The 24,607-nt window shown below is 42.6% G+C and overlaps 1 protein-coding gene across 3 annotated transcripts in view; it reads right to left on the minus strand.

The window, feature by feature from the left end:
* The window catches only part of NALCN (sodium leak channel, non-selective), a 186,133-nt gene that overhangs the window by 64,586 nt on the left and 96,940 nt on the right, over window positions 1-24,607 (minus strand). For all 3 annotated transcript variants that reach the window (XM_088667555.1, XM_088667554.1, XM_088667553.1), the window contains 4 exons: window positions 24,208-24,339; window positions 19,950-20,117; window positions 6,929-7,120; window positions 796-933 (listed from right to left, as the gene is read on the minus strand). In XM_088667555.1, the coding sequence (XP_088523681.1) occupies window positions 796-933; window positions 6,929-7,120; window positions 19,950-20,117; window positions 24,208-24,339 (630 nt within the window). The remainder of the gene's footprint in view (window positions 1-795; window positions 934-6,928; window positions 7,121-19,949; window positions 20,118-24,207; window positions 24,340-24,607) is intronic.

Genomic DNA, 24,607 nt, shown 5'->3' on the forward strand with positions numbered 1-24,607 from the left:
GTGAATCATGACAGCTAGAGGGAAAGTACAGTGATGATCGGTGTAGGTTTCTGCTTCACTGTAGTCACCGATTTCATTGTGAATTGTGACAGGTACCTTGTCTTCTCCTGCAGAGCAATGGGTCTGTTAACAAGAAGGTTGGTGGTTCGAGTCCACCCAGTGACGGCTGTGGGCAGCATTCCTGCATTGCAGGGGGTTGGACTAGATGACACTTGGGATCCAACCCCAACGTCACAATTCTATGATTTCATGATTGTAGGTAGCATCTGCAACATTATATTATGAAAAGGAGTATGGTTGTATTTACAAACAACTTCCTGTGCTGGCGCAAAGACTGGCCACCATAAGCTGCAGGGCTGAACTTGAGGTTCCATCAAATAATTAAAACAGGGGAAATCTAGAAACAGTGGGACAAGCTTCCATCTGCGAAACCATGCTGAACACTCTGTTTGCCATTCAGTGTGCCTAGTTTACTGTGCTACCTGTGAGTGCTTCCATACCAAAACCAATATGCTACAGGGAGGCAATGCAGGGCGAAAGTAGATGCTATACTGGCTATTGCTTACTCCCATCCCATGCTAGTTGAGTTAAAGGGAATGCAGCAGTAAAGAGAGAAGCACCTGCGGGAGACAATACTGAGCTGGATCGACCAACAGTCTGACTCAATACAAGGCAGCTTCCTTAGACAGTTGTAAAATCTTATTTCTCCTGTGCCTCGTTTCATCCCACATATGAGCCAGCACGAGCAACATTTCAGAAAAGTAAATACAAGAAACAGCAAGGCATACAACGTACCAGGGTAGCAAAAAGATGATAAAGTATGAAGTAGATAGCGACAACAGGTGCCCACATATGCCCTACAGCATTAAGAGTTTGATCCATGACATCTACCCATCCTTCCTGTGTAAGGATCTGGAACATGGACATAAAAGCCTAAAAGAGAACATAATCAAACACACAGCTCAGTTGGGTGCGCTTTATTGAAACAAGTGAATAATATCCTGAACCCAATACCAGTGTCAGCAATTGCATGCAGCAATCATAACCTTGCTAGCTAATATGTGGTTGGTGTTTGGTTTCTTGCTTGTAAAAATGTGATGGGTCACTATAAGACTGTTTTCAGTGCCTCGGAATTCGGCTTCCTAAGATTTCCAGCTTCCTTAGTCTACTCCTATATGCTGTTGTGATATCGTAGGCATGCATTTTCACCCAGAGCACATGATAATGCTGTATGCATGCTGGTTTTTCCTCATCATCAGAAGCAAATATAGTTGAAAGGAAAGGTGGGCTGAATCTCTCCATAAAACTCAAGGAGCAACAGTGCGCATGAGTAGCTGAGCTGTAAGTTCTTTGTAAATGCCACCTTTAAGCACCTATTCCCTTTCTATGTCACTGCATTAGGTCTTCCCTAGGACTCAAGCTTTTAGCACAGCAGACCGTGCCCTCTATACCTCCCTACAAGTAGCGGTTCTGCAGGAGCTGTTTTATCAGAGTTTATAATTATGCTTCTATTGATACTTTTACTGATCTTGTTGTATTCTGTATGTTCTATATACTGTATATCTTATGAAGGAAAAGTTTATATGAATTTTTCAATAAACGCTAAAAAATAACTATGTCCAATATGTTGACGTTTCGTCACTGTGTAGCCACTCATAGATTTCCTCAGATATGTCTCCTTCAGCTTTCTTATATCCATTCATTTGCATAGAGGCTACGTTCAAATAAGCTCTTAACTATCAGTGGACCTGATCCAGCTCTCATCATGAGGTATGAACATGCAACTAGTTGTGTGGGAATATGAATGGGGGATGTACTTTCAAATACACACTGGGATATGTTTCTCATTCAAAGCAAAACAGCACTGGTCAGCTGCATCCTCCCCTGATAAACATATGAAGTGTATCATATCTATTTCCAATTTGCACCCACAATTTCCAATCTAGAGTGATATTCAGACATAAGACATAACTGGATCAGGGTGACAGTGTACATATCTTGTTCATGGTTTATTTGATCTTTTCGGCATCTCTATATCATTTATATCTCAATAGCTTAGAAAGTATAGCAAGTTTAGCTTAAAATGAAACTTTCCTCTCTTCTTTCTTAATGCCAAATAAATGGCATTCATTTTCTACAGCATCACATTTTAGAAAGGACAAATGTGATGTTAAAACAAAACAAAACAAAAAAACCTAGACAACCTTTTCCATTTTAGAGAAAACCAAACCTTCCATTTAAAACATGCTTCATTCTAATGCTATCCCATGTAAATCTTTCCTATTATTAAAGTTCTCTGTATCGGAAAACACCAGTGTAAATAAAATGTTAAGGCCGTATACAGTGATTTTAAGTTCAGCAAGTAGCAATCTTTCTTTCAGAGCAAGATATTTTTAGTTGAAAGGTACACTTTTCACCATTTATGTTAAAATGAATCTGAAACGCAGCTACCTAGCTGACAGAACCAACAGCTGTGAAAATGAGACCTGGAGATTTATGGAAATAGAGGGATTTTGAATTAATTCATGTTGTGTGGCTGTGTGGTGGAGGCTTCAAGTTCCTTTTGATTTCCTTTTTCCTTTTTGAAGATTCTTTAGAGATTCTGATACTGGTAATCAACTAGAAATTATTTCCAAAATACAACATAAACCAACCAATGTTAAAATGCATTAAAGGTAAAGGTACCCCTGACCATTAGATCCAGTCGCGGATGACTCTGGGGTTGCACGCTCATCTTGCTCTATAGGTCGAGGGAGCCGGCGTTTGTCCACAGACAGCTTCCGGGTCATGTGGCCAGCATGACTAAGCCGCTTCTGACGAGCCAGAGCAGCAAACGGAAACGCCGTTTATCTTCCTGTTGGAGTGGTACTACTTGCACTTGATGTGCTTTTGAACTGCTAGGTGGGGGCAGGAGCTGGGACCGAAAAACGGGAGCTCACTATGTCGTGGGGATTTGAACCACCCTAGGCTCTGTGGTTTAGACCATAGTGCCACCCACGTCCCAAAAAATGCATTAGAGACCACTATTTTTGGTCCATCCATCAATCAGTGTTAACGTTATCCAGTATTAAGGTCTGAAATGGTAGCATTATACAGAGTTCTCCCATTCCACAACATTCAGTGTAATCTGTCTCATACAATACAATCTTGCCTAATGTCGTTACAGACATCCCTCCATTTAGGCATGTTCAAGTATGGGGGCACACCTGAAGAGCCTCAGCAAAGCCCCACTCTGCTTCTGACTCATGAGGAAAACCTTCCCAGAGCCCAAAGAAGACATTTTCTGGGCTCTGGGGAGTGTCTCCACAAGAGCCGGAGGGGAAGCGGGGCTTGCCCCGTAAGTGCAGGTCTTCCCTCAAAAAGCATTTTGCTCAACTGTTGAAACTCTAGTTTCTCATCTGTACCAGCCGAGCCCTATGAAATAAATACAATTTCTCATGAGAGAAGGCAGCCAATTTTAATTGCAAAAATTCAAGGTAATAAAATGTTCCATATTTTCTTTAGTTTGGACATGACTTTGCAAGTGACAAATCCAAGAAAAGGAAGGAAACACACTTGCAGAAGTCCATTTTAGAGGCCCACACTGACCTGAAAACTAATCTATCAGACCACATAAGAAGACAAAAATGGTCCAGAGAATGCTGTGTTCGGTAACCATAGTGACTTTAAGCTTCTACTTATTTACTGTTTGTCAGGTAACCATGTGAAAGCATGCAATTTAGAGACATTAGGGAATGAAGGTTGTCTGCCTTTTCTCCCTCTTTCTTTCAAAAAACCCACAATGTTCCTATAGCGCTTTTGCTGTTTTTTTAGTTCTAGGCTTTTGATTCAGCGACATTAATGGACATAGTAATCAATAGTTCCCATTTGGCTCAGCACACTTGCTTTTCAGCATCTAGGGAAATGACATGAAGAAAGCTACCATGTCAGCAAGCAACTGCCATTTTTTACTTTTCCTCTTACTTAGCGGCAAGCAATATAGGACAGCAACGGGGGGGGGGGGCTCTCTGCCAAGTAGGTATGCCAACAATCGGCTTGTGGATATTGGGACACTTCACTTATTCACTTTGTATGACATCCTAGCACGGCACCGTGTCAATCTATCATCACATCACACAATATGTGCAGAAACTTCTATTAGATGTGGCAACTCTAAGGAAGTTTCCGGCTTCAATTATATTGGCATGTCTGATTTCAAAATTCCCTTTTTTGTGTTTGAAAAAGAAACCATCAGTATCCAGAATTATAAAATAACATATTTTGCCTCTCCACATTTTCTAGATTGGGAGCTAAGGGGTTGTTTATCAGTGACATTTATTTGGTTGAAAGGGCCTGACTAGAACATTTCCTGACATCACCTGCACCTCATTCTCTGTTCATCCCAGTACATTTTAACACTTTGGCTAGAAAACCCCATGTCATCACATCCAGTTGTTTTCAAAGAACCCAAACTAAATAGCAGCTGATTTCGCCATCTTATTTAACCTCATGATCAGGCCAGCCCTTCTCACCATAACTGTTATGCATCTTGTTCACTTTAGCTATAGCCTGGAGCGGTGATGGCGAACCTATGACGCGCATGTCAGCACTGACACGCACAGCCATTTTCACTGACACGCGGAGGGATCGCAGTCAGGAGGACTTCTGGTTGAGCTGGCATGGTGGACGCCATGGCAGCGGGCAGCTCCTGAGGCCAGCCAGAACCCTACAGGGCTACCTGGCTGGTTCCGGGGCCGCTAGAACCACTGCTACCACTGCCAGCAACACCGGGGAGAGTCCGGGGGCACCCGGAGCGAGCCGTAGCCCCCCCAACCTCGACCGGAGCACCCAGCCATCTAGAGCGCCAGGAAGGCCTCGGGGCCAGGAAGGCCTCGGAGCCAGCGCAGAGGCAAGAGGGGAGGAAAACCCAGACCCCAATTCCACCGCCACCAGCACCGCCGCGAGAGGGAAGCCGAGACGTCCGGCGCGCTCATGGAGGGATCTGAAGCCCCCCTCCCCCAGCAAAGCAACAGAGCTCCCGAGAGCCAGGGAGGCCGCAAAAAACCGCGCGCCGAGCCCAGGCCCAACCCGGGCCTCCCTCCCCAACGGCCAGCGTGCCTGGAAATGGAACGGACTGAGACTCAGAGAAAGGCAGCGGGGCGAAGGACTCCCCGCAGGAGAAGAACACTGCCTGATATCATCCAAGGTCTCTTTTTATTTTTTAATTTTATTTTTACTATTTCTAATCTTTATTTTTATTTATTTTTATTTTTAGGCTCCTCCCCCCCCAGTATTTTTCATTTTTTTCAACTTGGAAAACAGAACAAAAACAAAACAGCTCCCTTCCTCGCCCCCCCATTCTCTCATTTTTTAAATATTTTCCTTTTAAGGGGGGCAGCCACCGTTTGCTCATATTTTTGCTTTTTGAATCCCATTTTTGTCTTTTGTTTTTTATATTTTTCATTTTTATTTTCATTTTCACTCTACTTTTAAAAAGGGAGAACAACAAAACTTTTAATCCCTTTCTATTTAATTTTTTTGTTACCTTTTCTGTTATTATAATTATTTTTATCCTCATTTTTATTTTTCCTTTTTTCCCCTCATGTTTTTAATCCCCCTTTTTTCCTTCCCTCCCCCATATAAACACCTCTATACTAATATTACCCCATCCCCCACTCTTAATACATAGACACGCCTAATACATAGTGTAACTTCGTTACACACGTTTAATATTTTCAAAATATATTTTTTTAAAAAATAAGTTAAATAATTAGTTTTTGGTTTATTAATACAGTTATATATTACAATTATACATTTTTGTTATTTAAACTATAAATATCGTCAAATTATGGGTTTTTTTTCTCGAAGTGACACACCACCCGAGTTATGCTCGGTTTTTTGGTGAATTTTGACATACCAAGCTTAAAAGGTTGCCCATCACTGGCCCTGGAGCATTAAGTTGTGACAGCTTGTGAAAACACAGCTTGTATGTCTTGCAAAGAGTCTAGTCTACAGGTTCTGACATTTTCAACCCCCAGAGCCTACTTGGAAGGACTGAAAAATATTGAGGCCTAAGAGGCACAAAATGGCCTTGCAGGGGCAAAGATGGCAGCAGAGTTTGTTCTAAACAGGTGGCAGTTACTAAGATTGCTTTCTATGGGTGTTTTATTTCATATTCTGATCCAAGGACACATTTCTCACCCTGAGTTACAGCTCTCCTCGTTTATTCTTCTGTGTTTACACAAAAAATGAAGTAAAACAGTCTGGTTCTTGCTACTGCTGTCCCTGTCTCTGAAACTAAGTAGGGTTAAGTGCCTGGATGATCAGTGCCTGATCACTGGGGAACTACAGAAAGGGGCAGGAAAAAAAGTGGAAGAGATCTTATGTTACAAATGAATGAGCACATAAATATGTAAGGTTTTTTCCCCTTGCACTAGTTGAACTGATATCAGCTCACACTACGAGACTTCCCCTTCCTTTTATCCTGCTTGATGCCACCCTTCGAAATCTGCTCTTGAGCTCTGGAGGACCCTCTAAAGCAAATCTGGGGTGTATGCAAGGGGCTATAGAGGGATAAGGGAAGGAGAAGTTCTATTAAGGGAGTAAAGCCTGCTTGTGCAGCACTAGACACAACCCAAGGACTCATAGAGCAGTACTTGTAAAGCTATTTTTAGAGTTGTTTTGGGGTCCAGAAGACAGCACAGGATTTAAAAACTGAATGAAGTAAATAAGCAAAAGGCATTACACAGCTTCCCACAGTACATTCCACAAAGCAACAGAAACACGCAAAAAAAACCCCAACCAACACACAGGAACAACCCGATCTTTACCCACACCTTCCAAACAGCTGGTGTTAACAAAGCTAGAATTAAAAGGAAAAGGCATTTGTAAGAAAGACGACAGAATCATAGCTGATTGCTTGATTGGTTTGTTGTTGTTTTACACTTACCCTTGGAAATGTTGTAAATCTGTCTAGTTCTTCCACAAAACAGAACATCTGCAAACTGATTGCTGACATTACAATTAATAAGCTGGCAGTAAATACAACTAAACTCCCAAGTTTTTTCCCAGGTCCAAAAATCTTATACACAAAGTCTTCCAGAGCAGGAGAAATCTTTATAAGTCGAACTACCCTGAGAACCTGCAAGAGGAAAGGAAATACATTATTGATCTGACTGTGGGGTGTCAAATGGGTATAACATAGAAGGTTCTATTTCAAGTAGCCTCCTAGCATTAAGTACCATGTGTTGAATGGGAAAGTAACAAATGTCCTGGTCCATTGATTTCCTTCAGGTTTTCTATTGCTTCTTACAGCATATTGTTACAGCACGCTAATTTAAAAAGGGTTAGTGGGGCTCAAAAAGAACGAAGTATTGAACTACAGTGGTACATTGAGTTACAAACGCCTCAGGTTACAAACGCTTCAGGTTACAAACTCCACTAACCTGTAGGAGTTAACTCGAGTTGAGAACTTTGCCCCAGGATGAGAACGGAAATCGTGTGCCAGCGGCACAGTGGCAGCAAGAGGCCCCACTAGCGAAAGCACGCCTCTAGTTAAGAACAGTTTCAGGTTAAGAACAGACCTCCGGAACAAATCAAGTTCATAACTAGAGGTACCACAGATCAACTAACCATTGCTTTGATCTTGAAAAACCATGTCAGTTCTTAAGTTCTATACATCAGTGTAGTGTGTACAAGGTTTCATGTGGTTTTAGGCTCATATAATGTCCCATCTTCACCCCAGAACACAATACTCTGGTTAATCATGGCTAGTTCAGTTACTTAAAAATATAAATATAAAGCTTTTTAAAAAAACAAAACAAAAAAAACATGTATTTGAAAAACAGTGCACCTTAAAACAAACAGAAGCATTGACGTGGTCAAAATGACCAATATTAGTCATTCCTTAAAATTCAAACTAAAACAAAATGGCAGTAAGCAATTTGTACAAAAGAGAATGATCATGTTACTGCACTGCAAGCACATCAGTTTTTGGGTTTTTTTGGCAAATGTATCTTCAGTTTAGATGCAAGTATTTATTTACAAAAATCAGCCTTACCTCCTCTGAGAAATGGACGGTGCCTCAGGGTTTAAACATTTTGGCAATATTTCAGAAATAACTATTTCCAAGACATAGAACTATTGTGTCAAAGATCTAGAGTGTCCTTGAGTGCTTAGTTATATAACGTCCCCCACCCAACAGCAGTTGTTTGGCTTGTGAGGAAAGTTTCCATCGGAGCAGCTCACTGAGACAGTAGCACAAAGGGTCAATGGCATGGTCCTGATCCAGTTCAACGCTCCCGATCCATGACAACTATTTAGAGTAAAGGGGGCGGGTAGAGAGGTGCAACTATCTTGGGTTCTCTTCCAGCTCTACAATTCTATGAACTTTCAGGAACACATGTTTAGTTTTCCCTTTAGCACACCTTCTTCCCTATTTGTGCTTCCTTTCTCGGTGCAGGATATAAAACCCCACTTTTTACATATACTAGTTACATCTTCCATGTTTACGAAGTGCCATGGAAAACTAACGAATCCTCTTGTTGCTGTTTTTGGGGGCCAGCAGAAGAGAAGAAACATCACTGGAACATCGCCCTGCAGTTATGCAGAGTTGAGATTCTAGGACAAATACATAGGAAGGTGCCTTGTCAGGGGCGTAGCCAGGATGAAAATCAGGGGGGGCAAGGGGCGGGGAGCAAGGGGCGGGGCGGGGCCACATTCGGACTGCTCCGACTCCCTCCTCCCCCTCCGCGATAGGAAGGGACGAGGGGGAGCCAGGATCAGCCCGAAATCGGGCTGCTCCGACTCCCTCCTCCCCCTCCACGATCGGAAGGGACGAGGGGGAGCCAGGATCAGCCCGAAATCGGGCTGCTCCGACTCCCTCCTCCCCCTCCGCGATAGGAAGGGACGAGGGGGAGCCAGGATCAGCCCGAAATCGGGCTGCTCCGACTCCCTCCTCCCCCTCCACGATCGGAAGGGACGAGGGGGAGCCAGGATCAGCCCGAAATCAGGCTGCTCCGACTCCCTCCTCCCCCTCCGCGATAGGAAGGGACGAGGGGGAGCCAGGATCAGCCCGAAATCGGGCTGCTCTGACTCCCTCCTCCCCCTCCGCGATAGGAAGGGACGAGGGGGAGCCAGGATCAGCCCGAAATCGGGCTGCTCCGACTCCCTCCTCCCCCTCCACGATCAGAAGGGACGAGGGGGAGCCAGGATCAGCCCGAAATCGGGCTGCTCCGATCCCCTCCTCCCCCTCTGCAATCGCTGGGGCAGGTGGAGGGAAAGCCCCAGAGCCGCGCAAAGCGGTTGCCTGGCTTTCCCTCCGCCCGCCCCACAGCCAGCCGGCTAGAAGGGACGTCTCCCTTCTCCCTTGCTGGCTGTGGGGCAGAGGGAGGGAAAGCCAGCCAAACGCTTTGCGCGGCTCTGGTGCTTTCCCGCCGCCCGCCCCACAGCCAGCCAGGGAGAAGGGAGACGGCACCGGGCGGGCAGTGGGGCAGGCTGGCCAGTGGCCCTGCTTCTAGGGGGGGCAATTGCCCCCTCCTGCCCCCCTGCCTACGCCCATGTGCCTTGTTCAGAGCAAGACCATTGGTTGGTCTTGTCAACAGTGACTGGCAGCAGCTCTCCAGCATTTCATACAAGACATTTCCAGTCCTACCTTGAGACACCCAAGATTGAACCAGGAGCTTCTGCATGAAAAGCATTTGCTCTACCTATGGCCCTTCCTGGTACATATAAAATAATCACACAGCAATAATTGCTTACAAATATTAAATGGAATAGGTGGAACATGGTGTGAAACTGCTCTTGCAGATCCTTCTTAGGGGTTAAAAAAAGTTTTGTTTTCGTTTTAGATTTTGAGCAGTTTTCCACTTAACTGTTCTGCTACAGGTGCCCCTGCCCCCCACTTAAATTGCCTTAATTGACATTTAAGTAGTACATTAATCTTTCCAGGAACTATTCTGCTAGTCCATTTGTTTTCATTAAGAGAGAAAAGGGCAGGGCAATCTTCTTTACTTCCACCAGTCCCTACATTTACTCATGTGCATATGGCAGAAGTACTCTGAACATCCGATGGAGGCATTTGAGTACTATGCAGTTCAGTGAAGCTTGCACCATTACGGTAGTGTGAGGATCTACTTACACTTATCTTTTTTAAAATTGGTGCATTGGCTGTCGTGGCTTTAAATCTTGAACAATTATACCTTGTTGGGGAAAAATGTACAGCAACATTGTTCACAATGCTAAAGATCATCCATGCAATGAATGATCATTTTATTGCAGGATATGACTTTGTGATATTCACTGCCGTTTTTAACTTTGTATTGTTACTTATTATAGTTTTGCCTACCGATTATCCAATGAACTCAGGGCAGCACCTATTTTCCCTGTTCTCAAATACATCAGCCAAGAAGGTCTCCATTTCCCAGAAATGCTTAAGAGGTATTTGTTCTGGACAGAATAGTCAATAGTAACTGACTTACAAAAGAATCTGCTTGGAAACGAATGAGTGGTTGGGTGGAATGACCTTTTAGCCCAATCTGGATCTCACTGTTATCCTTCCAGAGTAATACTATTTCTGCATTTTCAGCCTGCAGGATTCCCTACCCCCCATTTCTGGCAGTGTTCCCCTGAACCCCCAAAATGGCTGGGTCCAGATGCCATAGGATGCACAGCTAACCCAAACCTATCTTTCTTTGCTGGGATGATTCAGCACTAGCCAATTCTAGCTTCCAACTTCAGATCACATTAATGCAGGACGCAATTCAAGCAAAGTTAAGCATCTTTAAATCCTTTTATTTCAGTGGAGAGAACTAAGCACATTTTGGCTGAATCGTGCCATGCAGGAATACATTTTTTTTTAAAAGACCCTAGTGTGGAGTAGGAATACTAGATTTCCTCCCTTTTCCTTTTTGTACACAAGAACACACAAATTGTGTTGCAAAAAAAGATTACCTCTTTGCGGTTTGGAAGGTGAATGGCAGTCCAAGTGGTAAGCAAGAGTGACTGATGCATTGAAAATAAAGGAAAGGCTAATAAATATTGCAGTCTCTGGTGCGTAGCGTGGAAGCATAGGCAGGTGAAAAGTAGGTCTAGCAGATAAATCAGGGTGTGTTTAACATGGGAATTCCTTTCCCAACTACCTCTTTGCTGCTTGGCTGGGGATATTGTAGACTTGTCATCATAAATATTAGAATGTTGGAGGATTTGCCTAGCCACTGGAAGTATCTAGGTGAACATAATATTTTGAGCCAGTTGATTTAGAGATATGTTACATCACTCCCTAGGAATTTGATTGCTCATGGATAACGGTGGATTTCTAACTGTCACACTGGCACAAATGGTAATGCATTTTGCAACCTCCCCTGTCATTTGCCGGTAGGAGACTTGGATTGCAGAAGGTGACCTAAATCTTTCAGTGTGGCAGATGCTCCTGCTTGAGAAACATATGCATCTTTATCTTTACACAGTAAATTTAATGAAGAAGCTGGCTGTAGGAACAGTTTTGATAACATGAGCATTCTTCATTTAATGGTGTGCCAGGATCTCTGTGATGCTGACTGACTGAAGAATCATTCCTAAAGCACTTTCAGACAGGTGTCCTTTCTTCTTCTTCTTCTTCTTCTTCTTCTTCTTCTTCTTCTTCTTCTTCTTCTTCTTCTTCTTCTTCTTCTTCAAATAAAAAGGTCACAGTTGTCTTGAAGGACATCTGGGGAGATTAGCCATGAAATACCAACTCCCTGATCTTTACTGCTACAGAGGGTTAGGATAGGAAAGGTCCCTGCTGCATTTAGCTGAGCTTGAGCTGAGCTTGGGAGACACTCTGTAGGTTTTTGTGGTTTTGTCTTTTGGGGCTGTGTGAGAGTAAGTTTGTGTGCTTATTTGTTTTCTTACTTGTTTGTGTGCTTGTGCTGGTTTTCTAGGGCTGCTGCCTCTTGGATTTGGGTGACTGTCCAGGCTTGTGTGGGTGTTTGTTTCTGGCTGTGACCTTGTTTGTTTCTGGCTGTGACCTTTCACCTAGAAGTGTGAGTCAGGAAGTTCAGGTGATTAGCTGTGGACGGAGCTAGTCAGAGCTTGGAGTGCAGCGGCGCGCGCCTAACGGCGCGCGCAGTTTGACCCATCTTTTTGACCTAGGGCAGCAAGTCTCATACGTTTGTTAGGGGGGACCTAGGCCTCTTCCTCTTTCCCCCTTGACCTCAAGGTTTTCAAGATGGAGGTGGAGGGAACAACCATTGTCACCTGCAATTCCTGTGCAATGTTTGTTTTCTTGCCAAAGGATGTGGGTAGCTACACCTGCAACAATTGCAAGTTGGTTGCCCTACTAGAAAACAAGGTTGCCCTTCTGGAAGAGAAGGTGCAGCAGCTTCAGGGGCGTGTATCTACGCTCCAGAGAATTAAAGAGCTGGAGCTTTTCTTGGATGCAGCAGAGCACACTGTCTGCACCAAGGAGGAGACAGGGGATCTCCCTGAGGAGGAGGTCAGTTCCCCAACACAGCAGCCAGATGTATGGAGGAACGTGACTCATAGAAGTAGAAGGCCCAGGGATCGCTCTGAGTGCTTAGAATTACACAACCGTTTTGAAGTGCTCATGGAAGACGAGGAACAGACTCCACCTGAGGATCTCTCCCTCATCACAGTTGATGAGGAATATGAAGACGAGCAACCAAGTCAGTCCTCTGGAAATATGCAGGTAACCTTGGAAGGGACAGCACATAGAAGAATCCCAACCAAGCCTATGAAGAGGCGTGTAGTGGTGATTGGGGATTCCCTACTGAGGGGTACAGAAGCAGTGATCTGTGGGCCTGACAAGATGTCTCGAGAGGTGTGCTGTCTACCTGGGGCCAAGATCAAAGATGTAACAGAACGGCTGCAAGGAATCATAAAACCCACCGACAAATACCCCTTCCTTTTGGTGCATGTGGGAACCAATGACACTGCAAGCCATAGCTTACAGAAGATCAAAAATGATTATGAGGCTCTGGGCAGGAAGTTGAAGCAATTAGATGCACAAATTGTCATCTCTTCTGTCCTCCCAGTTGAACAACATGGCCCAGGGAGAGAGGGAAAAATAGGGGAAGTGAACAACTGGCTTCGCAAATGGTGCAAACAGGAACGGTTTGGATTCCTAGATCACGGTCTGCAGTTTCTTGATGATGGACTTCTGGCAAGTGATGGACTGCACCTCACAAAAGTTGGGAGGAATGTTTTTGCCACAAAACTCAAAAACCTCATCAGGAGGGCTTTAAACTGACTTATGTGGGGGAGGGAGACAGTGGTCCTGAAGGTAGGAGTCTATCAAATGCTGAAGATGATCATCCAAATGTCAAGGACCAAATGGAGCAAGCAGCATGCAGACCTAGTGGTGGGACGAAAATATCCTTAAATAAGAGACATGGGGGAATGATCAACGGTCTTCAATGTCTGTATACTAATGCACAGAGCATGGGAAATAAACAAGATGAACTTGAGCTCTTGGTACAGCAAACTAAATATGACATAATAGGCATCACTGAAACCTGGTGGGATGAGTCTCATGACTGGAATGTAGTAATAGAGGGATACAACCTATTTAAGAGAAATAGACCAAACAGGAAAGGAGGAGGAGTAGCTTTATATGTTAGAGATATGTATACCTGTGAAGAGATCCAGGATTTAAAACTTCAAAGCCAAATTGAGAGTATCTGGGTCAAAATTAAGGGAGAGAAAAACAACAGTGATCTCATTGTGGGAGTTTACTATAGATCCCCAAGCCAAACTGAGGACACAGATGATGCCTTCCTGGAACAGATGGCCAAGCATTCCAAAGGAAGTGAGATAGTAGTAATGGGGGATTTCAACTATCCTGATATTTGTTGGATGTCAAACTCAGCCAAGAGCATAAGGTCGAACAGATTCCTCACTGGCCTTGCAGACAACTTCATTGTCCAGAAAGTGGGAGAAGCAACAAGAGGATCAGCCATTTTAGATCTGGTCCTAACCAATAGTGATGACTTGGTTAGTGGGGTAGAAGTGGCAGGATCATTAGGTGGGAGTGACCATGCTCTTCTGGAGTTTATTATCCAGCGGAAAGGAGCAACCAAGCATACTAAGGTCCAAATTCTAGACTTTAAGAAAGCCGACTTCAGAAAACTTAGGGAAACGCTGGGTGAAATCCCATGGACAGTAATACTAAAAGGGAAGGGAGTTCATGATGGTTGGGAGTTTGTTAAAAGGGAGATATTAAAAGCACAACTTCAGGCAATACCAATGAGACGGAAACATGGAAGGTGCCTAAAGAAGCCAGGCTGGCTATCTAAAGAACTTTTGACTGAGTTAAGATTTAAAAGGGATATGTACAAAAAATGGAAAAGGGGGGAAATCTCCAGAGAGGAATTCAAACATATAGCCAGCACGTGTAGAGACAAAGTCAGAAAAGCTAAAGCACAGAATGAACTCAGGCTCGCCAGAGAGGTTAAAAGCAACAAAAAGGGCTTTTATGGGTATGTCCGTAGCAAAAGGAAAAACAAGGAAACAGTGGGGTCACTCAGAGGAGAAGATGGTGAAATGCAAACAGGGGACAGAGAAAGGGCAGAACTCCTCAATGCCTTCTTTGCCTCAGTCTTCTCCAAGAAAGAAAACAACGCCCGACCTGAAGAATATGGAGCAGATGATTCAGCAGGGGAAACACAGCCCAGAATAAGTAAGGAGGTAGTACAAGAATACTTGGCTAGTTTAGATGTATTCAAGTCTCCAGGGCCAGATGAACTACATCCAAGAGTATTAAAAGAACTGGCAGAGGTGATTTCAGAACCACTGGCAATAATCTTTGAAAATTCCTGGAGAACAGGCGAAGTTCCAGCAGACTGGAGGAGGGCAAATGTTGTCCCTATTTTCAAAAAGGGGAAAAGAGAGGACCCAAACAATTACCGCCCAGTCAGCCTGACATCAATACCAGGAAAGATTCTAGAGCAGATCATTAAGCAAACAGTCTGTGAGCACCTAGAAAGAAACTCTGTGATCACTAAAAGTCAGCATGGGTTCCTGAAAAATAAGTCATGTCAGACTAATCTGATCTCATTTTTTGACAGAATTACAAGCCTGGTAGATGAAGGGAACACTGTGGATGTAGCCTATCTTGATTTCAGCAAGGCCTTTGACAAGGTGCCCCATGATATTCTTGTAAAGAAGCTGGTGAAATGTGGGCTAGACAATGCTACCATTCAGTGGATTTGTAGCTGGATTACTGACCGAACCCAAAGGGTGCTCATCAATGGCTCCTCCTCATCCTGGAGAGTAGTGACTAGTGGGGTGCCACAGGGTTCTGTCTTGGGCCCAGTCTTGTTCAACATCTTTATCAATGACTTGGATGATGGGCTTGAGGGAATCCTGAGCAAGTTTGCAGATGACACCAAGTTGGGAGGGGTGGCTAACACCCCAGAGGACAGGATCACACTTCAGAATGACCTTAACAGATTAGACAACTGGGCCAAAGCAAACAAGATGAATTTTAACAAGGAGAAATGTAAAGTACTACACTTGGGCAAAAAAAATGAAAGGCACAGATACAGGATGGGAGACACCTGGCTTGAGAGCAGTACATGTGAAAAGGATCTAGGAGTTTTGGTTGACCACAAACTTGACATGAGTCAGCAGTGTGATGCAGCAGCTAAAAAAGCCAATGCAATTCTGGGCTGCATCAATAGGAGTATAGCATCTAGATCAAGGGAAGTAATAGTACCACTGTATTCTGCTCTGGTCAGACCTCACCTGGAGTATTGTGTCCAGTTCTGGGCACCACAGTTCAAGAAGGATACTGATAAGCTGGAACGTGTCCAGAAGAGGGCAACCAAAATGGTCAAAGGCCTGGAAACGATGCCTTATGAGGAACGGCTTAGGGAGCTGGGTATGTTTAGCCTGGAGAAGAGAAGGTTAAGGGGTGATATGATAACCATGTTCAAATATATAAAAGGATGTCATATAAAGGAGGGAGAAAGGTTGTTTTCTGCTGCTCCAGAGAAGCGGACACGGAGCAACGGATTCAAACTACAAGAAAGAAAATTCCACCTAAACATTAGGAAGAACTTCCTGACAGTAAGAGCTGTTCGGCAGTGGAATTTGCTGCCAAGGAGTGTGGTGGAGTCTCCTTCTTTGGAGGTCTTTAAGCAGAGGCTTGACAGCCATCTGTCAGGAATGCTTTGATGGTGTTTCCTGCTTGGCAGGGGGTTGGACTGGATGGCCCTTGTGGTCTCTTCCAACTCTATGATTCTATGATTCTATGATTCTATGATTCTAGGATGCTACCACCAGTGCAATCCCCATGCTGGATCCAAACACAGCTGTATTTACCTGGAAGGGCAAAGCAATCTCTCTCTCTCTCTCTCTCTCATCTATCTATCTATCTAATCCACAATGAATTTTTCCTGTTAAAGCTTCCACAGGAAAGAAGTCCAGGAAAGTCGTCTCCCTTGAATGATCACTTGCATTCACCATAGGCAAAATGTAAGCAAATGATAATAACCTGGGCTGAAGAAATAAATGGCAAAGTGATGCTAAGAATCCATCTTTGTTTCCAAGTTAAATGCATTTATAATTAAGATATACTTAATAAATGAGTCTGAAAGCTCACTGGGACAACGTAAATATTTCACAGGCAAGGATATACCTATTTATTTTTAATCTTTATCCATAGCTCAGTCGGTAGAGCATGAGACTCTTAATCTCAGGGTCATGGGTTTGAGCCCCACATTGGGCAAAAGATTCTTACACTGCAGGGGGTTGGACTAGATGACTCTCAAAATCCCTTGCAACTCTACAATTCTATGATTCTATAATGGTTTCCAGTAAAGGAACATCTGGGACGCAAAGCATGGAGAAGCTGGGTTGATGTTTTATTTGCTCAGGCCCCATTGAAACACGAGCTCTGCAACAAAAATTTATTCAGGATTGTCATTCTTTGTTTTATGCTTGAGAAATCTAGCTTGCCACATAAGTAGCCTAGCCTGATGCTTCTGACTGTAGTCAGCTCCGGAAATTCCCATTTGTTGAAATAAAGAATCCATATATGTTCCAAGGATGTTTTGATGCTAGCACATATTTTCTGGGTGGATTTTGCAGATCATCATCAAGTGAATAGGGAAAGCTGTTCAGATTTCCATAATTTCAGAATACATGACTCTTTTCAGTTGCCTGGACCCTGTTCACAGTTTTAAAAAGATTTATCTGCACTATTCATTATTTACCCTTTATGTATTATTAATCACTTGCCATTCATTTCAATTTGTTTATCAATAATGCATGAGGGTGGGTTGAGTTTTTTCATTTAAAAAAAAGGAAATTTGCCGCCCCATTGGCTATGGTTGAAAACTGCAATTTTCTATCTCCAGGAATCATTGTTTTGGCTTAGCTCATTGAAACCATATTCTCTGAACATTTTTTCTCATGCCAAGTGCCTGTCAAACCTGCAAAAGGGTTGCAGCTGCCTTAGTTGGCAAATGAACAAGCAAAAACAAAAAATTTGGTAGCAAGAGTTGATTGTACAGTACTTGAGGACTGGAAGCTCCTCACCAAAGAATTGCCTCGTTAATTCAAATAAATGAAGGGCTCCCTCCCTTGCTTGCCCATTTTCTGCCAAAAGTGCCCAGTTAATTCGGTTTCCAAGCGCCCACTCAACCACGAATCGTTTCCTCAGTTTTCTGCTTCTCAGGCCGTTGCCTATGTCACCCCACATTCTTTGGTCACCTTTCTGCTGACTGGAATCCCTAGTCCATATTTAATTGAAGCACTGTGAAGTTTCTTCAGAGCCTCTTCTTTGCTAGCTCCCTCTTGCCTCAGCTCTTTTCCCCAAGTCTCATTATCCACCTATACTTCCTTCAGGTTCATCATTCTCAGCCATGCCCCAATCCACTGCCTACTTCTACATTGTCTTCCCTCAGTCTCCGTGCTTTCCAGTTTAGCACAGGGCTGTGACATGGGGCAAAATGTTAGGTTCCCCTACTCTTCCATCACCGATCCAAATTAGGATCACCAACACTTGGTTTACGAAGAGCAAAAATGATTCTAGTCATGCAACTCCCATGTTATGTGCAATGCAGCTTAAAATTCTGAGCCATTGTACCAGCTCAGCTAATCAGTGTAAGAGATTTCACCTTCACAAGCACAATTCAATATAGATTCTCCTTTGCTCTGGGAATATATTCCAGGAACAATGTAGGGATCACAGAGGCTCATAGGTTATGATAAATAAGCTTTCCCATTGCCAAAAGAAGTCAAATGTAGGGGCTTTCTGTGTCATATGCTGGCCTACTTTCTGCACAAAACCTTCAGCCCAAATCTGAAGAATATACATATACAAGAGAGTTTCAGTTAGATTTTTTTTTTATCTTCATGACCTTCAAATAACAAAGTATTGGAGCACAATACAGCCAAAATAGTTTTTTTTTATATTAAAAAAAAGTCCACTGACTTGAGTAGAAAATATTTAAATGCATGCTTAACTCTCCCATTTTAATCATTGGGACTTTAATGTGACTGACTTTGTAGTGTTATGTTCAATGTGCACCAACAATCTGAAGATGTATTTGATTTTCAGGCAGACAGGAGAGCTAGAACCTCTCCAAATTAGTGTTATTTTGTGGGTGTATTCTGCAACATGTCACCTGTGCAGTAGTGGCGGATTTATATTGGACCGTACAAACATCATTCTGCTTTATGAGTTATTCTGTGATGCTGCCCCAATTGCCATTTTGAGTGGTACTCTTGCATTATAGTGCAACAGAAGTGGGATTCCTTCCCTCCTCCACTGGAACACTTGCATCATGAAAAGTCACAAGATTTCAGCACACAGCTCCAAGTCATGGGTAGGCAAACTAAAGCCCGGGGGCCGGTCCACCTTCTAAATCCGGCCCACAGATGGTATAAAAACAAATCAGTGTGTTTTTACATGAGTAGAATGTGTCCTTTTATTTAAAATGCATCTCTGGGTTATTTATGGGGCATGAATATAGTCTGCCCCCCCCCCAAGGTCTGAGGGACAGTGGACCTGCTGAAAAAGTTTGCTGACCCCTGCTCCAAGTCATGCATCTACTGTAAACAAAGTAGTATGTCCACTCCAAAACCTTTGCAGGTACAAACAGTATTCAAAGTGGAAACACATATAATACCATCAATGGGCACAAATAATTTTGAATGCACAATAAAAATGACAGCTGGAGGGGCCCTTGTTTACAGGGCTTAGCACTGTGACAATTATATTCTCTGGAGCATTGGAAAACTCTTGCGGCACCCAATTAGATGTGAGTAATGTATGGCAGAGTTTCCATATTTCATAAAGGGAAAATCCAGACACAAAAGTTTTTGAGCTTCTTTTGCAAAGTCTCCAAAACAAATTAAGTTTTTAAGCTATATTTTTTTTTACAAAATTTGCCAAAAAAAATCTCCCCCCCCCAACACTTCCAATATGGGTTGCCATATGCCCAGGGTTTACCGGACATTTTAACCAATTTTCAAAAGTTGCGCACAGACGCTGTTTTCAATCGACAAATCCCAGGTACGTCCAATAAATTTGAGGCGAATGGCAGCCCCAATGTATGGGCTACTGCTGAAAGCAAACAGATCTATATTTCCTCCACTTCTATCCTTCATAACATCTAGCCAGCTAAACTATCCGAGATGACAACATAGTGCTGCTGTACGTTTTCCCAACCTCAACCTCATTCCCATTCCCATTCCATGTCAGCCATTTGCAGGCCAAGGAAACTCAAAAAGCACTCGCATCCTGCCATACATTTAAGATCACTAGCACTGAGGGGCAGAAAGAGAGAGAGGAGACTTTGGGTACTGCTATCAACGGCAGCCGCACACTACACATATGATCTAATTTTACCTTTATAAAATAGGTAAACTGGCTATTTTCCAATGAACCTGAAACATCAATGGAACTCACTCCTACCTCATCATATGTATGATTTCAAATCACATCTTTCCCTTATAAACTGTACCTGAAAATATGTAAACTGTGAATGGTAGAGGTCTGGATAAATATGAAGAGTAGTTCCAATAACCAGCAGCAGCTCAAATTTGTGCAGAGATGAACTGATGTAGCCAGTAAATCCCAGGCACCAGATCTTCAGAAGCGCTTCCAGATCAAACAGGACCGTAAATGCAACCTGGGAAAACATATAAGAGGGGGGGGGGAGTCTTCGGATCAGGCATTCAGAGATCTCCTAGAAACACGTCTTCTATTCCCCTGGGGCAAGTTCATAGCGATCAGATGGGTAAATTGTGTCCTCATCACTGAGGGCATGTGTTGCGGTGAGATCACAAAGACTGACTTCACTTGTTTGTGTGGGTGGGATTGTTTGGATAGCTACCACAACCCGACTGGGTCCCTCGGTTGCTGGGGTAATTCTGGTCAATGGGGTTGATAGAATTTGCAATTGGGGGACCTATTTATACCGCTGCATGTTGTGTAGAGCTTCCTCTTAGCGCCTTGTGCATTGGATCACCCTCCCACCCTCCCTATATTTAGGGTCTTGCTATGACCTTGCTATGTCATCGTGGGTTGTCTGCTTTTGGGGCAGGGGCCTGGTAGGAATTTTCCCATTTGGCCGATTGGCTGGTGCCACTTGGGTTTCGCCTGCCATGTAGCAAATCGTCACAACTTTGTAAGGTTTGGAGGTTAGGCGTTGGTTCAAGGTGTGGTGGAGGGGAGGTTGTCACACCTGCCTCTCCCAATGTGCGATAGGCTTTTCCGTTAAAGGAATCCAGGTGCTCACCATGCTTTTGTCTGATCCCCTTCTAGGGGTTAGGGCGACGCCAGAGCGCCTGGGAGCATTTTGGGGTGAGTAAGACCAATGCTCCCCCACTCTGTTTACCCTTACTGACTTCTGCCGGTGTCCAGTTGTCAGTGCTGCCCTGCATTGTAGGTGTAGGTGCATCTAGTCTAAGCAAACCACTCACATTCTGTAATCAATAAAGTTGTGGCCAAAATTATGCCAATAACCTTAAACTAATATTGGTGTCAACTGTGTCTTTCTTTGGGAGGTCTTGAGGTCTTCATACGCAAAGCATTTTAAAGAAAAGTTAGCTCCTTAGAAAGCTTTTGAAATATGTTTTTTAAAATAATTTTTATTATTTTCTCAGATGTGAACATAACAATAAATTTAAAAAATACAAATTATACCAAATAAAATATATAAACCATCATCAAACAATTATCTGTATGATCCCACTCCCCTCTACCTTCATACCCAATTTTAGTTCTGCTGAACCCAGCTTCCCTTTCACTTCACGTTTGGTTTTACAACTTATCTCTTAAATTTTGCGCTTTCCTTTTATCTTATTTCCATCAATCTCATTCTTTATCCATATTCTATGTATAACTCTCTATTTACTGTTGTAGGTATTATTTAAAACCTGTTAGTGTCTTTATAGTTTTACAATACGTTTCCAGATATTCCACAAATTTACTCCACTCTGTTTGTGTTTTTTGATCTCTTTGTTCCCTTAACTTCCCAGTAAATTTGGCCAGCTCTACATATTCAACCATTTTTACCCTCCAATCCTCTACTGTTGGGATGTCTGCAGTTTTCCATCTTTGTGCCAGAACCATTCTGGCCGCAGTGGTGGCGTACATAAATATTTTCTGGTCTTTTTTTTTAATTTCCCTTCCTAATAATCCCAGCAAAAACATTTCTGGTTTCTTAGGGAACGTATATTTTAGAATCCTTTTTAGCTCATTGTAAATTAGTTCCCAGAATGGTTTCACTTCTTTACATAACCACCACATGTGGTACATATCCCCAACTTCCAAATTACATTTCCAACATTTATTATTATTTTTTACAGTTCTCAGCCAATTTTACCGGGGTCAGGTACCAGCGGTACATCATCTTCATAAAAGCTTTTGAAATATGTTTTTGCTTATTACAGCTACCGCTGTTGTGGGGTTTTGTTTTGTGTTTCATTTATACAGCCTTTGCTCTCATATCAAATCTTGTTATTCTGTAAATATTTAAAGTAAACAAAGGTGTTTTTTTATATATATACAGACCTTTATTTCAAGTAATTCGATTCATATTTCTGCCCAGTATCGGTCACGCTTCATGCAAAAATACAGGTATACATGGGTGATTTCACACATCAAGGTTTACACAAACTACTGAGGGTTTCTTTTGCTACTGCAGTGTGAGAATGTATGTATGAGAAACATACTGTGACACATCAGCAAGAGAACATCTAGGTGATTTCCTCCAATTAGATGTAAGAGCCCGTTTACAATCACCACTTCATTTTTGTCATGGTTTTACTGATCTCTCTCCTCTACCTCTTCCCTATTTTGTCTTTTTAGTTTGTAAGCTGCTTTTGGATACAATATTTGTATTTGAAAAGCAGGAAAAAAATAATGCAAGCAAAACAATTTCTGCAAAGCAGTCACTTGAAACATGAATGCTATATATCAAAAATATATCAATGTAAAACAAAACACAGAGAGAAACATGGACATTTTTGTCAACCCCCTCCTCCCACATAAGCCCTCCAAATGTTACCTATCATGGTGAAAGTGTGTTCTAGAACGATGACAATTTTCACTGTTCCATTATGAGAATATTAACAATTACAGAGTTAAACCTATTTTAATGCGTTCCAAAATTGTGTGGGCTGGATGATTTGCATTTTATATGCTTGTCAAATGAGCTCAAAACTACTAACATTTTTTAATGTATCAAAAGGTTTGCATAACATTTGGTTAAATTTAAAAACACCTGACTTTTTTTTTAAAGACTAGAGACAGGAGTATCATTATTTACAAGAGAAGACTCTGATTCCAAGCTGGCACCCCTGGTGAGTGTTTCAGTAGTTTTTTTTTAGCCATGTAATAAAGGAGACCTTGACACAGCAGAGAGTGGTGAAGTGGTAACTTGAACAATTGCAGTTCAGCATGCTGTCACCTCTTTCTGTGCCAGAATAGCTATGCCTCTCAGGAACTATAAAAGGTGGGGAGGGGACTGTGGAAGCAGAGTGTGTGGGATGTCACCCAGAAGCACATTTTCCACCCAGCCTACAAGAACGCTCTAGGAGACAATCACCCTATGCACTCCAAATTGTTCATTTTTGAGCAGGGTAGTGTTTGATGTGCCATTTTCTTTTTCTGTTTGAAAAATGGCAGTGCGTAAGACTCTGTACTGTAACATATATATTATTATCGCTACTGCTCCCACAAAGCAAACTGGGAGTACCCGAAACAAAGCAGCGGCCTCTGTATTCTCTGGGAGCTTGCTAGGAATGCAGTTATGCAAAGTGCACTGAAACGGGCAATTAAAAAAGCAAAACAAAACATGGTCTGACGAAGACATATAGTCAGGACCTATGTGAATGAGAGGGAAGGGTGGCAGTAGAATTGGTCCGCTAGCAGCTAGCAAATCATCATATTCTGCAAATGAACATTTGGATCGGGGCAATGTGCAACAATGAGGATTTCACTGGTGTGTTACTTGCTGTCGTTCCCTCTTACAACAAAAGTACTGTGTATACTGACCGCAAAGATGCTCCAAGAACAGAACCTATTTTCCCTCCTAGACATCAGAATCCGCATACATACATCCTCACTGTCGTAATGAAGGGCATTTGACTAGTAATTAAATAACTACAAGTGGTCTGTCTTCTTCTGGGAGAAGGGAAATATTCCACATATGCAGAAAGTACCTAGGCTGTGTATTTACATCATGATATCATGAAAGATCTGTTACATATTGCTACTGACTTAGGCGATATTGGTGCAGGGGAATGACATAGGCAACGATTTAAGGAATAACTGAAGCAATAAATATTTTTTCACACAAAAGCGGTTTCCTGAAATTAGCTTAACTTTGTTTGTGGTGTGACATTATTAATTTTTTTTCCTTTTAAGAAGAGAGAACCAATGTATGATTTTACCCAACCCCTACATCCACTACACTCCTGTTATGAAAAAATAAAATAAAATGTGGGTATGGCCTGTTGATGGTACCCTCCTGTCTGAGCTCATTATTACTGTGACTTTGTGTGTGGAAATGTTCTTTCAGAAAAGTGCAGGGCAAACTTGTCAGTTGTTGATAGAAAAAAAAGAACAAATCAGTAAAGGATTCTAACTGCGCTTTAAAAGTAATAATAATAATAATACAAAATGGCACACTTTCAAAACTGGTTGACGTTTGCCTGGGCTCACTTACCTTTTTTATTACTGAAGAAAATCTGTAGCAATTTCAGGGCACTCACCTCTGCAAGGTAGAATTCATCGTATTGGCTCTTAAAAGTCTCTCCCTTGTAATAATTGCTAGCTGCAACAATGACATCTACTGCCACCATGCTCAGGATAAACATATGGAAAACTGAGGACCTCATCATTCTCTGTAGAAAAAAAAACAAAAACATGTGCAGAGTCTCTCCTTTAGGGAAAAAAAAACTTTTTAATCACATGCAAAAATTATGATGTTGACACTGACAGATGCAGCAACTAGGAATACTGAACCTAAAAATCGCCATGAAATTTCTTTAATTATAACCTCCAGGGAAGGGTGCCGAAGATCCAAGGCACAGCACATGTTCTACATGCAAAATGTCCTAGGTTCAGTCTCTGGCATCTCCAGAATGATCAAGGGGATGGAGCAACTCCCAT

This window comes from Zootoca vivipara, chromosome 4 (genome assembly GCF_965207765.1).
Source record: "Zootoca vivipara chromosome 4, rZooViv2.hap1.1, whole genome shotgun sequence".
In the NCBI taxonomy this organism is placed as follows: domain Eukaryota; kingdom Metazoa; phylum Chordata; class Lepidosauria; order Squamata; family Lacertidae; genus Zootoca; species Zootoca vivipara.